This window comes from Sciurus vulgaris, assembly GCF_902686455.1.
Source record: "Sciurus vulgaris genome assembly, chromosome: 6".
In the NCBI taxonomy this organism is placed as follows: domain Eukaryota; kingdom Metazoa; phylum Chordata; class Mammalia; order Rodentia; family Sciuridae; genus Sciurus; species Sciurus vulgaris.
The window spans coordinates 38,564,568-38,581,438 of NC_136466.1; the positions used below are offsets into that span (position 1 = coordinate 38,564,568).

Below are 16,871 nucleotides of genomic sequence, written 5' to 3' on the forward strand. Positions count from 1 at the left end.
AAAAATTCTTAGAAAGTAGTGGTTTAGCCTGGCATAGTAGCACACGCCTGTAATCCCAGCGGCTCAGAAGGCTGAGGTAGGAGAATTTTAAGTTCAAGGCCAGTCTCAGCAACTTAGCAAGGCCCTGAGCAACTTAGCAAAACCCTGTCTCAAAATAAAAAAATAAAAGGGCTGGGGATGTGCCTCAGTGGTTAAGTGCTCCTAGGTTCAATCCCTGGTACTGAAATAGAAGTAGTTTTTATCACAATAAAATTCTTCATACCATACAGTGATTAAACTCAAGAGTTCCATTAGACAGTGGGTATTTCAGTTCATTTAAAATTACTTTATATATCTAAATATGTCCATGTGCAACTTTGAAAGAGTACCTCTTATGCCTAAACAAGATACATATCTTTTCATCTCCACAATTAACAAAAATCAAAGTAACGCACTTAACCAGGGTATCCTGCTCAGATTAAAAAGAAGTGGATCACAGAACTGTATGCAAAATTCAATTTCTGGACTCACTATGCAAAAAAAAAAAAAAAAAAAAAAAAGAATCCAATGAATGGCCTTAACAAAATGAGTAAAAGGCTGAGAGAAAAATCTGCTTAATGAAGCAGACAAGAGGACAATCCAACTTTGAGAACACATAACCAAACCATAAAAACCTACTGACTCAAAATTTTAGCAAATCGCATACAAAAACATATTAAAAAGATAGTGCACCATGATCAAGTGGGTTTCATCCCAGGGATACAAGGTTGGTTCAACATCAGGAAATTGATAAATGTAATTCATCATATCAATAGACTTAAAGTCAAGAATCACATGATTATTTCAATAGATGCAGAAAAAGCATTTGATAAAATACAGCACCCCTTCATGCTCAAAACACTAGAAAAAATAGGGATAGTGGGAACATTCCTTAACATTGTAAAGGCCATCTATGCTAAGCCCATGGCTAATATTATTCTAAATGGTGAAACACTGAAAGCATTCCCCTTAAAAACTGGAACAAGGCAGGGATGCCTCCTTTTACCACTTCTATCCAACATTGTCCTCGAAACTCTAGCCAGAGCAATTAGACAGACAAAAGAAATTAAAGGGATACGAATAGGAAAAGAAGAACTCAAACTATCCCTATTTGCTGATGATATGATTATATACTTAGAGGAACCAGGAAATTCCACCAGAAAACTTTTAGAACTCATAAGTGAATTCAGTAAAGTAGTAGGATATAAGATCAATGCTCATAAATCTAATGCATTTTTATACATAAGTGATGAATCTTTGGAAAGAAAAATTAGGAAAACTACCCCATTCACAATAGCTTTGAAAAAAATAAAATACTTGGGAATCAATCTAACAGAAGAGGTGAAAGACCTCTACAATGAGAACTACAGAACACTAAAGAAAGAAATTAAAGAAAACCTTAGAAGATGAAAAGATCTCCCATGTTCTTGAATAGGAAGAATTAATATTGTCAAAATGGCCATACTACCAAAAGTGCTATACAAATTCAATGCAATTCCAATTAAAATCCCAATGACGTACCTTACAGAAATAGAGCAAGCAATCATGAAATTCATCTGGAAGAATAAGAAACCCAGAATAGCTAAAGCAATCCTTCGCAGGGAAAAATGAAGCTGGGGGTATCACAATACCAGAACTTCAACTCTACTACAAAGCAATAGTAACAAAAACGGCATGGTATTGGTACCAAAATAGACAGGTAGATCAATGGTACAGAATAGAGGACACAGACACAAACCCAAATAAATACAATTTTCTCATACTAGACAAAGGGGCCAAAAATATGCAATGGAGAAAAGATAGCCTCTTCAACAAATGGTGCTGGGAAAATTGGAAATCCATATGCAATAGAATGAAAATAAACCCATATCTCTCACTGTGCACGAAACTAAACTCAAAATGGATTAAGGACCTTGGAATTAGACCAGAGACCCTGCAGATTATAGAAGAAAAAGTAGGTCCAGATCTTCAACATGTTGGCTTAGGACCAGAATTCCTCAACAGGACTCCCATAGCACAAGAAATAAAAGCAATAATCAATAACTGGGATAGATTCAAACTAAAAAGCTTTCTCTCAGCAAGGGAAACTATCAGCAATGCGAAGAAAGAGCCTACAGAGTGGGAGAAAATCTTTGCCAATCATACTTCAGATAGAGCACTAATCTCCAGAATATATAAAGAACTCAAAAAACTCTACACCAAGAATACAAATAACCCAATCAACAAATGGGCTAAGGAAATGAACAGATGCTTCACAGAAGATCTACAAGCAATCAACAAACATATGAAAAAATGTTCCACATCTCTAGTAATAAGAGAAATGCAAATCAAAACTACCCTAAGATTCCATCTCACCCCAATTAGAATGGTGATTATCAAGAATACAAGCAACAACAGGTGTTGGCGAGGTTGTGGGGAGAAAGGTACACTCATACATTGCTGGTCGGGCTGCAAATTAGTGCAGCCACTCTGGAAAGCAGTGTGGAGATTCCTTAGAAAACTTGGAATGGAACTACCATTTGACCCAGCTATCCCACTCCTCGGCCTATACCCAAAGGACTTAAAATCAGCATACTACAGAGATACAGCCACATCAACGTTCATAGCTGCTCAATTCACAATAGCCAGATTGTGGAACCAACCTAGATGCCCTTCAATTGATGAATGGATAAAGAAACTGTGGTATATATATACAATGGAATATTACTCAGCCATAAAGAATGATAAAATTACGGCATTTGCAGGCAAATGGATGAAATTGGAGAATATCATGCTAAGTGAGATAAGCCAATCTCAAAAAAGAAAAGGACTAATGATCTCGCTGATAAGTGAATGATGACACACAATGGGGGGAGGGAGGGGTTAGTTTTAGGGTTAGAGTTAGGGTTAGGGAGGGGGGCAATAATGGAGGAAGGAAGGACTGTATAGAGGGAAAAGAAGGGTGAGAGGGGTGAGGGGAAGGGAAAAAAATAACAGAATGAATCAAACATTACTCTATGTAAATTTATGATTACACAAATGGTACACCTTTACTCCTTGTACAGAGAAACAACATGTATCCCATTTGTTTACAACAACAACAAAAAAGGATTACAAAAAAAAAAACCTATTGACTCTATATTTAGTAAGGGTTATTCCTAATTTTTTACTGCCATCTCTGTTGAGTAGACAAACAAGAAGATTAAAAAGTCATGTTGATTTCAAAACTATATTACCTCTAGAAAGAGAAAAGGTTGAGAATCAGAGCCAATGTCCATTAAAAACATAAATATATTTATGCATATTTATGTATGTGTAGATATATACGTTTGTGTGTGTAGGTTTATCAATCACACATATGCTTTCTGAGAATGGTCTAGACAGTAAGAAAATGGTTTGAACAGTCAGGAATAACAAGGTATCAAAATGCAAGGTATCAAAAATCCAGTAAAATCATAGGAAGGTGCTTACCAGGACAAACAGTGATTTCTTCTGCAGAACTCTCTGGCATAAGGACTAAGTTTCTCTTACTGGTCAAAGCAGCAATGCTGAAAAAGAACCAAACTCCAGGTGAATTCCCAGTAAAATAAATCAGAACACCAGGCCAAAACCAACAATGAGTCATTCACAAAGCCACAGGTAATCTGATACCTGCTGCCCAATATCACAAAAGCACAACAGGGAAGCAAAGAAACCATAGTGAAAACTTCAGGCCAGAAACAGGGAAAATAAACATGCTTACAACTTTGGTTCCAGCGAAATAAATGAATGAAATGAAACCCCCTTTTGGAGTCTCCACAAAGGAAGGTGGAAAGATAACCATTAGTGGCAAATATCACAGAAGACAAAAATTCCACTCCAACATAAAAAATGTCAAAGGTGTTTTATAGCCCCCATTTCAGCCTTCTGAAGGTCAGAGACATGTAAACTCAGAAGATATGGAGAGTTTCCTGACAGCACACTAACTGTTCCATCACCTTGCTGCTACATTGCCTCTCTATCTCAAGATGTAGCTTTCCAAACAACAAAAATGAAATACATTCCAAACTATCTCACAGCAAAAATCTATCCATACAAGTTGAATCTCTCTTCCAAGGAAAACTTAATTATGAATAGCTTCCCTCATCCAAACTTCTGGTTTTCCCTGCCTTTCATGGAATGCATGAAACTCCTCCTGACACAGGAACACATGGTTCAGAGACCCAAGCATCTGAACTACTCCTCTCATGCTTCACAGAACCTTATGATTAGTTTGATCAAGTATGCAAGAAGGAAGATGCCTAAAAACACAAATTCTCATATCAACCAAGAACCACAAAGAGAGAACAGACACCACTGACTCAAGATAAATAACTAAATCCTGACAGGAAACCACAAGTGATTTCTCTCTCTAAATAAAACATCTCATAGCATTTGTTATAAACCCAAGCCAGACATGGTTTACTCTGCATGTAACATTAGGGCTCTATTCAAAGGGTCCATCACAAAACAATTTGCTGACATTTATAAAATGGGCTAATCAATTTGAAGTCAAACCACATTGCCTGCAATTTCAACTCTCTCCTGGTGACAAAGTGTATAATCATTTATTAAAACCTACATCTGCTCTGCACAAACTCACCACAATAAAGCAGAGAGGCCTATTGGGAATAGAAGCCAGTTAAAAACACTTCCAAAACTGTCTTAACCGCAGGAGAATCAACCAAAGCTAGTACTGTCCACCAAAATCCTAAGAAAGAACACTACCTACATTATAGTAAATGGCAACTGGGCCTCAACTTCTATGTATGAGATGACAGTCACTCAATAGAGAATTGTTTTTGAGAAATTCCCAAAACTCAACTAACAAACAAAGGGGGAAAGCAGTTGGAAACCTGATCCAGTTAGTAGCAGTTTATAAATAATCAACCACCATCTATTATTAAAATAAGACAGAGAAGGTAACCCTATCAACCAATCAGCAAGAATAATGGAGGAGGTAATACAAATAAAACCATTTATAGAAAAGATGAGATATAAACATTAAAAGTAGCACAGGGGCTGGGGGTGTAGTTCAGAGGTAGAGTACTTGCCTAGCACATGTGAGGCACCAGGTTCGATCCTCAGTACCACATAAAAATAAATAATTAAAATAAAGGTATTGTGTCCCATCTGCAACTAAAATAATTTTTTTAAAGTGGCACAGGATCTATGTGGCCTGAATAATAAAAAGGCATCAAAGAGGACATAAGTCTTGGACTAGATTTAAAAGATGTATAAGGTTTGGAAATGTGGATAAAATAAGCATAAGCAGAGGAACAAATGGAGAAATGGGTAAGAAGAATATAAGGCCCACAAATAAATCAGTCTAGAAACTTCCTATTGGTAAAGAAAGCAAGTGTTAGTTAAGAGAAGCCGGAAATGACCACTTTTCAGAAATAAAGTAAGTGGGATTTATGCCAAGATGACTAGGGTGGACAAGAAAAACCTCTAAGATCTCTTCCAGACTCAATATTCTAGGCTTTTATGAGATGAATATTTGAAAACTTAAAGACAGTAATGATTTCTCCTAGTCTGTGCTTATAAAAGAGCTAGAAGTTCCCTAGCAAGTTGTCTGGGTATATTATCATTCATGTGGTTCTTCTTCCTTATGTTGGCACCCTCAGAAGAGAATTGAACTCACAATGACATATAATCTCACCTTTGTGAGGCAGGTACAGAGTTTCCTTCTTCAGAAGTTTCTTCAACAAACAGTCCTTGGGAAGACTGCAAAGAAATATGTAACATCCTAAATACACAGGCACAGATGAACTGGTTTCTCCTTCTTTAAAAAAAAAAAAAAAAAAAAATTGAGCTGGGTATGTAGTTCAGTGGTAGAATGCTTGCCTGGCACATATGAGGTCCTGGGTTCGATCCCCAGAACAACCCAAAAAATGATAATAATTTTTCAACATTATCACACAGCAATAAACAAAACATTTTTCTTAAGTTAGTAAGTTTCAGTGAAAAGGACATGCCCTGTGGAGTCAAAAGACTGGTAGTTTAGGGCTGGGGATATAGCTCAGTTGGTAGAGTGCTTACCGTGTAAGCACAAGGCCCTGGGTTCAATCCCCAGCACCACACACACACACACACACACACACACACACACACAAAGACTGGTATTTAAATCAGATCTATATCACCTACTAACTGTAATTTTAGGTAAGTTACATCTGAATCTCGTTCCTCATCTTTAAGCATTAACAACTGCCCCACAGAATATTACTATGAGAGTTAAGCAAGATAATATATACAATGTACTTTGTAAAATGCAAGACCTATATAAATATTAATTATTAAGTCAAATATATTATTATTCCAGAAAAGCAATTACAAAACTGTTGGGAGGGAAAAATAGAAAAGTCTGGTTTTCAATAGAAATGCCGAGTTGGGAAAAACAATGTGACCCATGAAAGGTATCTCTCTGAGCACAGCCAAGATAATATAGGATATCACGAAGGGAAAGTTATAAACATTCTTTTTGCTACAAATCTGCCATTATGGTACTGCTATCTAACTATAGGGATACTTTTTTTTAAAATGCAATGGCAGGTGGGTGGCACATGCCTGTAATCCTGGTAACTCGGAAGTTGAGGTAGAAGATCACAAGTTTGAGGCCAGCCTCAGCAACCTAGAGAGACCCTATCTCAAAATAAAAAACAGCCAGGTGTGGTGGCACACATCTGTAATCCCAGCAGCTTGGGAGGCTAGGCAGGAATATCTCAAGTTCAAAGCCAGCCTCAGCAAAAGAAAGGTGCCAAGTAACTCAGTGAGACCCTACCTCTAAATAGAATAAAAAACAGGGCTGGGGATGTGGCTCCCAGGCCAAGTGACCCTGAGTTCGATTCATGGTACACAGAAAACATAAAAATAAAAAATAAAAAAAGGTTAGAGATGTAGGTCTGTGGTAAAGTGCTTCTGGATTCAATCTCTAGTACTCCAAAAAATTTTTAAATAAAGAAACAATAGGAAAAAAAAAAAAAAAGAAAAGAAATGCAATGATAGGAACTGCAATAAGAAAAAGACATTTGCATTGACTCATGGTAGAGTTAATGCAAATATCAACTCATTAAATGTAGATGCACAGAAAAAGCACCAATTAAAAGTAGCTACTGCTACCTTAGATAGAAGGTACCTTAGGTACTTTCTGAGAAAGTGCCTTGGCTGTGAAGTTTCTTCCAGTAGATATAAAGCTACTAGCTCAAGTTTTCAGGGTTTCCTAACAGGATAGATAGCCTAAACAAATTAATCATCTACCACTCAGATAAATGATGAAATACTCCTAAAAAAAAAAAAAAAAAAGAAAAGAAAAAGAAAGAAACAGCTGAATCAAGTCTTCAGTCTAAAAGAAAAAGTGGACAATGATCAGGAATGTAGTCATTATGAAAAATGAACTGAACAAAACTATCAGAAGGACTAAAAAAATAGTAATCATACTTTGCCTGACTTTATTTGAACTTGCAGTTTGTTTTTTTTTAGAATCTGAAAAAAAAAGTAAACACTGACACCTAGTGTCCATTTAACAGAATTTTGCTAGCTTAGAATAACTTGATGACTAAGCCTTAGGACTTCAGAAGCAATCATGAAAATAATAAGTTATGACACTTCCAGCTGCTCTACCTTAGGTTATCCACATCTCAAACTTTCCCAGTGTAATTGTTTAAAAATTATTGTAGACCTATTAAGTGCAGGCCTATACATTTTACATGCATTTACTTCTGAATTCTTCACAAGACCTTCATGAGGCAAAAATGGTTATTTTAGAAATGAAAAGTGAAACTTCAAGGTTAAATAATTTTCCCTAAATCAGATAATTGTCCAAAAGCGGAACTGGGACTTTCCTAACTCCAAAATCTATGCTTTAACCACTACTGTTATGTTGTTTACATAAACGATCCTCTTCCCAACCATTTCAAGAAGAAATTTCAAGAATGTGTTCATTTAAGTAAACTATTCTAATTTCTAAAGTTATACTTCAAATGGAAGTAATCTGAATTTAGCAGTACAGTGAGGTTCTTCCAGAATATGAAAATAAGATAGCAAAATGTGCAAACAAAATTTGATTAGATTACCTAAATCTAAATAAAGTGAACAGGAAAATGTAGAAACAAAGCTTTAAGGAAGCTGTGGCCTAATCAGGATATTGCACTCCACCTAAAAAAAATAAGGGAAAAGGGATAGTTTGATTGAACCTAAAAAAAAAAAAAAAAAAAAAAAGAAAGAAAGAAAAGAAAAATCCAAAGATCAAAATCAAGTAGTGTCTTCAACACCATGGCCTGCGAAGTGAAGATGAATTAGACTAACAGTCGGTGGTCACAAAAATGGTTTCTATTCTAAGGTAGAGATAGTTTATCAGGCCTTTCTGTAGACTAGTTAAACCGTCTCTTAAAGTTTCTTTCTGATTACTATTTCAGCTTTCTAGATACATTCATTCTAGAAAGAGGTACAATATGTGGTGAATCTAGGTAGTCTGGTCACTAAAAATGTCTTTATTCCTTAATAAATGTGTCACTTGGTATACATATATCAGCTTGAAGTTTGGCTAAGTAAAATTCACAACTCCACATAATGTAGTAATTTCTTGAAAACAAGTTCCAACACCTGGACTTAAAAATTAAGGATCAGACTCTGAAAAGTAGTGACCACATCATCATCTCCCTATCATAATGCCATTGAGGTGACCTATAGGCCTTCATTAACAACTTTCCTTGTCTCAGCAATGGCAGGAGAGTTATCATCTGATTATAAAGTTTTAATAACCTTCATTATAACTATACCATTTGATCAAAGGTAAAGGTTTTTTCTTAGTCTCAATTCCTGGGACTCTTGCTATCTCCACCAACTAAAGAGTAACAAATATGGGCAACTCCAACAAAGTCATGTTGAACAGAAAATATTTAACAAACACATCAATTCTTTACAGACACAATTCTTGAAAGCAAAAGATCAAGATGAAAGGTAAAATTACAAATGTAAGATTTTCATTATTTGCCTGTATAATCAGTAAGTTTGTTTTATTTTTTTAAATGTTGGGAAGGCTGTAGTGAACAATGTATTTTCATACATTGCTAGAGGAAGGAAATACAAATTTGAACAATTTTTCTGAAAAGCAATGTGGCAAAAAATATCAAGTCTGTATGTTCACAATTCTTTAATGTAGCATTTTTCTGGCTCCCTAGTCCCAGAGATACTGACTTTGAATAAAGAAAAGTTTCACACAAATGTATATCACAACCAAACTACCCAGTGATAAAATTTTTTTTAAAAAATTACCAATTCATAAACTAGAATATATCATTAAAAGTGAAATCTAGGCTGGTCATCATGGCATTGCCCATAATCCCAGCAGCTCAGGAGGCTGAGGCAGGAGGATTCCAAGTTCAAAGCTAGCCTCAGCAATTTAGCAAGCCCTAAGTAACTTAGTGAGACCCTGTCTCCAAATAAAAAATAAAAAAGAGATGGGGATTGGCTCAGTGGTTAAGTGCCCCTGGCTCCAATACCTGGTACCAAAAAAAAAAAAAAAGTGAAATCTACAGATAATTTTAACATGAGAAAATGATTACATTTGGTTAAGTTAAGAAAACAATAATGTGCTAACATAAGGGCTGTGAGTATAAACTCAGTGGCAAAGTGCTTGCCTAACATGTTGAGGCCCGGTTCAATCCCCAGCACTGCAAAAAAAAAAAGAAAAAAAGACTACACTGAAATATGTTTTTCATCTCTCAGATGGGCACTGATCAAGAAGTCTGATAATATTGTGTTGGTATGGGTACAAATAAACTAGTATTCATACATTGCTGGTGGTCATATAAATGTATACAACCTCTGGAGGGAAATTTGACAATAGCTAACAAAATTGTAAATGCAGATACTCTTTGACCCATCAACTATATCAATATGAAATTATCCTATAAATATCTCCCATGTGGATAAAATGTTTAGGAATAATCACTGCAGTGCTATTTGTAAGAGGAAATTATTGGAAGTAATTTAAATGTTCACTAGTAGGCCACCACTGGATAAAATAAACCAAGATTCATTCATACATGGTATATACCACATCCAAAAAGAAAAAAAGAAAACAGATGCAGAAATTCTTTATGTACTGTTATAGAACAGTCTCATAGATATATTAAATAAAAAAGACGAGGGCAGAATAAAATGTTTAGTATGCTATCATTTACATAAAAACAGTAAGAAAAGAATATGTATACTGCTTGTACTACATAAATTCCTTGGAAGGATATACCAGAAATTAGTAACACAGATTGAGTCCAGAGAGGGGAAATGGTTGGTTGGAGGGTGGAGACAGATTTTTAAATTCACATCTTCTTGAATTTTGATTCCTGTGAATATTACCTAGTCAAAAAAGTTTTCAGAAATAAAAATTTTAATATTCATATGATAGAAACATTATATGATAGAATATCATTTTTTAGTATATTTAATAAGTAGGAAAAGACCTAGGATAAACTATAAAGTAGGGGAAAAGAAGAAAGATTGCACTGAACAGTCTTCATTTTGTTCAAAAATTAAATAGAGGACTAAAGTTGTGGCTCAGTGGTAGAGCGTTTGCCTGGCCTGTGTGAGGCCCTGGGTTTGATCCCCAGCACCATATATATATATATATATATATATATAAACAAACAAATAAATAATCCATTGACAACTAAAAAATATTTTTAAAAATTTAAGTAGAAAATTGTATTTGAAATGCATAGAAATAATGATGATTGCCTCCTGGTGCTGGATTACAGGTAATTATAATCTTCTGTACTTTACTAATTTTCTATAGTGAACACATATTACTTTAATAATTGGGGGGGACCACAAAAAATACAAATAGCTAGAATAATCCTTGTTTAATCTGTGAGTAAAATCATCCTTAATTACAGCATCACTGACCCTTACCTGACCATGACTGGTTGTTGGTTCTTCCTCCAACAAAAGTTTCTGTTTCAAGCTTTTAATTGGGCTTTCTTGGAAATCCTTGGGTTTTGAGTGCCAGACAGATGCCCTAGACTCCTGCCTCTCCTCTGTGTCTTCATCTCCCATATCTTCTGAGATGCCTTCATTTTTTTCACTAGCCTGATCTCCTTGGCCACATTCATTCTGGATCAGAGAAGGAGGGCTAGGTAACACTGGTTCCCCAAACCCTTTTTTTTTTTAAAAGCTGCCTCTGAGCCATTTTTAAGCTCTTTTGATAAACCTCCAACTGGCAGAGAATGACCTTGGTATATTGGTTAGGGTCTACTCCAGCAGGGCAGAATGGAATACCCCAGAAGTAGTGCACAGTGCCTCCAATGTCCTGGAGAACTTTGGCATCTGCTGGGGTAGGCAGACAATGCCTAGATGTGTCCCCCCTACCCTGGGCAGCTTTGAGAAAAGCACAACCCCTCCCAGTACTTTCCTGTGGCTTCCCACACTTTGTGTGCTCAGCCAAGTGGCCAGTACATCTGTCAAAACATTTAACGTTCTCATTCTCAAACACTGGCTGGCTTGACTGGTCCCAGCTTCCTGAGCTGCCAGAGACCGGCTCCTCTTCAGTGTTTTCAGTGTGGTCCCAAGGCTCCTCTCTTTCCTCAGCCTCGTTTCCCTGACTGATATGTGAGCCTTTAAACAGTGATGGAGGTACCAGCTGCCATATGCCTGTAGGTATTTGAGAAAAAGTAGGGCTAAGGACAAACTTTTTTATTAAGAGGTGTTGGTAAGCTATCACTTACCAAGAATTACAAAATGTGGGTAAGAAAGGCTCTTCTTAGGGTTTAACCAAAGGTTGGTTTTTCCTTGGAGATAAAAGTATGTTGGATATTAGTGAGATCTCAACTACTTTCTGTTTGAACCTCTTTAACATCACCAAAGGGATTTTGGGCATTTCTACTCTCAAAACGAGATCCCTGTGATACGGTTATAGTTGATGAGTAGAAGGAGCCAGAACATGCCTTCAGTGGTCCCAGAATCTGTGGTTTTCTCTTGATGGGACTGTGACGATGGTCCAGTGGCCAGAGGTCGAGATCTGGTAGCAGAGGCATCAGAAGGCCGGCAAGTCTGAAACAAGTGATCCCACACCAGACCAGGTTTATTATTAAAACAGCTATAAGAAGAGTCACAGGAAGGAAAATAAGGGGAAGCCACTGCCCCTAGGAGTTATTCTTTTCCAACATGTAGATGCTCAATTCAAATGAATTCCATGTGTACTGAATGCCTATGTGCAAAGTGCTCTACTAGATCACTATACTATGCCCTTTTCTAATACAGAGGTATGAATGACATAAATGATGGCTTGGGTTGGGTGCCATGGCACATGCCTATAGACCCAGCTACTTGGAAAACTGAGCAGGAAGACCACTTGAACCTTCAAGTTCAAGGTCAGCCTAGGTGACATTTCAAGGCCCCATCTCAAAATAACAACAACAAAAAAATCAAGGATGGCTCAGAATCTGCCACTGGCAAGTACCCTTAATATTTAAAATAATTTGAATTGTACATATTCAAATCACAATTTGACAATATTTTTAAAACTACCCATCCTTTTTCTTGTTCCCTTTGTTCTCCCCACAAATCAGAGGAGGTAAACACCTGATCTTACTTCTTTTGGAATTCTTGGTATTCTCTTAACTCTTTTCAGGAGCTGCCAACTTGCTAGGGTTCTGTTAAGCCACAGACTAAAAAAAAATCTGTGGGTGGAAGAAAACTCAAGTATTTAAAAAATACTTCAATTTGGGTTAAACAACGATTCAACGTGGACTTTAAAACTTATAGGAAATACCTGTTTGTTGAAAACCCTACAAACTGCCACAGCTAGTTCCTAAAGCAATTATAACAGTGCAGAAGTTAAAAAAAAAAAAAAATTGCTGATAATCCCACAAACTTTTTCAACATAGCGTATTTACATTCAGGCTTTCAGCAATGGCTTTTCTCAAGAGCTCCTCTTCTTCCTCCTCCTGGCTGTTCACCTCCCTAGCTTCTTGCTCACTCATTTTAAGAGCCAGAGCAAACTGCTCTTCTTCTGTCATCTCTGTAAGAGATTAGGGAAAACAGGGGAAAGGATACCACAAACAATGAATTAGCATGGAAGCAAAAAAAAAAAAAAAAAAACAGAATTCTTAAACTTTTAAACTAAGGACACTAAAAGCCATTGAGTATAAATTTGTAATCTAATAAATAAAAAAAAATCACGAAAGGTCAAGATCATTAGCAACAGTCACAAGAAACCTGAGTAAGCTCCTGAAGGTACTGTCTTTGCCTATATTATTCATTGTCTCTCCAGCACTAGAGTGCATGGCACATGATAGATAATAAATACCTGATGAATGAATAAGAAAACCACTCTAGAACTTTTTAATTTTTATTTTTTATAGTTTTAGATGGACAGCATGCTTTTATTGTTTATTTTATTAATGTAGTGCTAAGAATCTAACCCAGTGCCTCCACACCTGCTAGGCAAGGGCTCTCCCACTGAGCTATAGCCCTAACCCTACTCTAGAGCTTTTAGCTAAATACCATACTGCTTTATTCTCAACATTTAACCAGAATAATCTTACTCTTCAGAACCCTCTGATATATCCAATAATAGAGAACAACCCTGGTAACTGGAATGTGATCTTCAAATACTATTTTCCATTAAAATCAATTGTAGTATACTGCAAAAATGTTTGATTCCTAGTCTAGAGCATGAAGTATAAAAGATGAGCTAGAATATCTTTCATAGCTGTGAACAAGGTATTCATCAGATACTACAAGGGTCATATCAAAAGATGTCAGGAATGAACAAATATATGAAAAAATGTTCAACATCTATAGCAAACAAAGAAATGCAAATCAAATTTCATCTCACTATAGTTAGAATGGCAATTATCAAGAATACAAGCAACAATAAACGTTGGTGAGGATGTAGGGAAAAGGTACACTCAAACATTGCTGGTGGGACTGTAAATTAGTGCAACCACTACGGAAAGCAGTATGAAGCGTCCTCAGAAAACTTGAAATGGAACCACCATAGGACCCAGTTATCCCACTCCTAGGTCTATACCCAAAGGACTTAAAATCAGCATACCACAGTGACAGAGCCACATCAATGTTTACAGCAGCTCAATTCACAATAGGTAAATTATGGAACCAACCTAGGTGCCGTTCAAGAGATGAATGGATAAAGAAATTATGGTATATATACATAAGGGACTATTACTCAGTCTTAAAGAAGAATGAAATTGGGGTTGGGGTTATGGCTCAGTGGCAGAGCACTAGCTTAGCATGTATGAGGCACTGGGTTCGATACTCAGTACCACATATAAATAAATAAAATAAAATATAAATAAAACATAAATAAATAAAATAAACATCTGTCGACAACTAAAACTATTTTTAAAAAGAAGAAGAAGAATGAAATTATGGCATTTGCCAGTAAATGGATGGAACTGCAAAGCAGTTATCATGCAAAGCAAAATAAGCCAATCCCAAAGAACCAAAGGCCAAATGTTTTCTCTAAAATGTGGATGCTAATTCACAATAAGGAGGGCAGTACTAGGGAAGAATAGATGTACTCTGAATTAGACAGAGGGGAGTGAAGGGAGAAGCGGTGGTACAGGGTGGAATGATAGTAGAATGAATCAGACATTATTACCCTATGTACATATATGATTACACAACCTGTATAACTTTACATCTTGTACAACCAGAAGAATGAGAAGTTATACTCCATTTATGTATGACGTGTCAAAATGCATTCTACTGTCATATATAATTAATTAGAATTTTAAAAACATAAAAAAAGAACTCAGGAGCCAACACACATACACACACACACACAACACCTCACTAGCCAAATATGGAAGTGGAACAATAGATATATGGAAAGGAAACAATAGATACTTGCTGAATATATCAAAGAATTGTGTGGGCATAACTTGGTCAGGGTAGGAAGAGGTGATTTCAATTTCAAACAGCTCCCTAAGTCTATAAAAACAAGAGGTGAGGTCCAATTTAAAGAGCCATTGGCCCCACTGTTTCTATGAGAAGTTTTACACAGCAGGATATTCAATTTTTGTCACCTTGAGGATGATATCACCTTCGTTCAGGATGCATGATCCAATTGTATTTATATATATTATAAAATAGTTTATGGTATTCATCATTCTTTCCATGAATGTAGAATCTGTAGTTCTGTCCCCTCTTTCAATTCTGATACTGTTAATTTGTGTCATCTTTTCTTTTCCTTTATCTATCTAGTTAGAGGCTTATGCATTTTACTGAACTTTTAATAGAACCAATTTTTATTTAACTTTTTTCTCTATTGTATGCCATATTTTATTTCATTATCACTTCTTAAAGTGGGAAGCTTGGGTAAGGACTTTGAACTTTTCTTCATATAAAGCTATTAATGTCCCTGTAAATGTTGCTTTCACTATATTCCACAAATTCTGGTATGTTTCCATTTTCATTAAGGTCATTTCAAATTCAGCTTGGGTACATTTTTTGTTTGGATCCAATTTTAGGGATTCCCTTATCTTTGTTAATTTTGTGTTACTTTTTAAATACATTCAACATTTATATGTACTGTAGCTTTCTTTCACTACCTAGAGTGATTCAACAATACCCTTCTGCCATTCAAATACTATTCCTTTTCCTAGAACCCCCTTTTCTGTTCTCTTTGCCTGGCTCCATTCTATTTTCCTTTCAGAGATAAGCTGAATATCATTTCCAAACTATATTTCTCTACTTCTCCAGATTAGTTCAGTTAGTTATGTTATGCTTTTTAGCACCTATCAAAATTATAATAACTATTATTATTAAATAATCATTTATTTAATATGTCTTCAGTGACATAATAAAAATTTACTTAATATAACAAATGTAACATTCTGGTGCTAGATGTTGACAATGATGGAGGCTTAGTATGTGTAGGGGCAGGGGATATATGGAAAATCCCTGTACTTTCCACTCATTTTTGCTGTGAACCTAAAACTTCTCTAAAAATTAGTCTACTAACAAAAAAATTTTAAAGGTTACCTGGCTGGTTGCTCAATAAATATTACTTGTGTTTGTCATAAAAGTAATGTGCATTGTAGATTCAACTCAACCTTAAAATTTCTGCATGCTTTTTCATAAAACTGAAAAGTTGATTCTAAAATTCATATGGAAATTCTAAAATTTATATGGAAATGCACAGGATCTGAAATAGCCAAAGCAATCTTTAGAAAGAATAAAGATACAGAAATTACTCTGACATCAAAACTTGCTATACTTACTATAGTAATCAAGACAGTATAGCTGTGGCCTAAATATCAAACAGATCATTGAAAAAGAATTGACAGGAAACACCCATACAAATAATTTTCTCCAAAGGTTCTAGGACTATCTCAAAGCAAAAAAGGAAGTTTTTTCAATAAACATGCTACAACATGGAAATCTGTATGGAATAAAAACTGGTGACTAGGGCTGGGGTTGTGGCTCAGGCCTAGCATGTGTGACGTACTGGGTTCCAACCTCAGCACAACATATAGATAAAAAAAGTCCACTGATAACTAAAAAATATTTTTTAAAAAAAGGCGACTATGTTAAACCATACCTGAAAATTAATTTGAGTATACACCTAAAAAGGTAGGCAGGATGAGCAGAGATTTCTTGGACAAAATCCAAAAAAATAGAAACAGAAATTAAAATCTTCTGCTTAACAAAAGACACTGCTAAAAAAATGAATAGGCAAGTCACAAAATTGGAGAAACTATTTGTAATACTACCATAAAGAACTCTTAGGACCGGGGAGATAGCTCAGTTGGTAGAGTGCTTGCCTTGCAAGCACAAGGCCCTGAGTTTGATCCCCAGTGCCGCAAAAAAAAAAAAAAAAAAAAAAA

At 35.8% G+C, this 16,871-nt stretch overlaps 1 protein-coding gene across 1 annotated transcript in view; it reads right to left on the reverse strand.

Moving 5' to 3' along the window:
- Positions 1 to 16,871, reverse strand: part of UIMC1 (ubiquitin interaction motif containing 1) — a 158,153-nt gene that overhangs the window by 42,516 nt on the left and 98,766 nt on the right. The window contains 6 exon segments of the mRNA XM_079144654.1: positions 3,469 to 3,545; positions 5,678 to 5,742; positions 10,930 to 11,184; positions 11,186 to 11,667; positions 11,961 to 12,066; positions 12,912 to 13,036. Of these exon segments, the coding sequence (XP_079000780.1) occupies positions 3,469 to 3,545; positions 5,678 to 5,742; positions 10,930 to 11,184; positions 11,186 to 11,667; positions 11,961 to 12,066; positions 12,912 to 13,036 (1,110 nt within the window).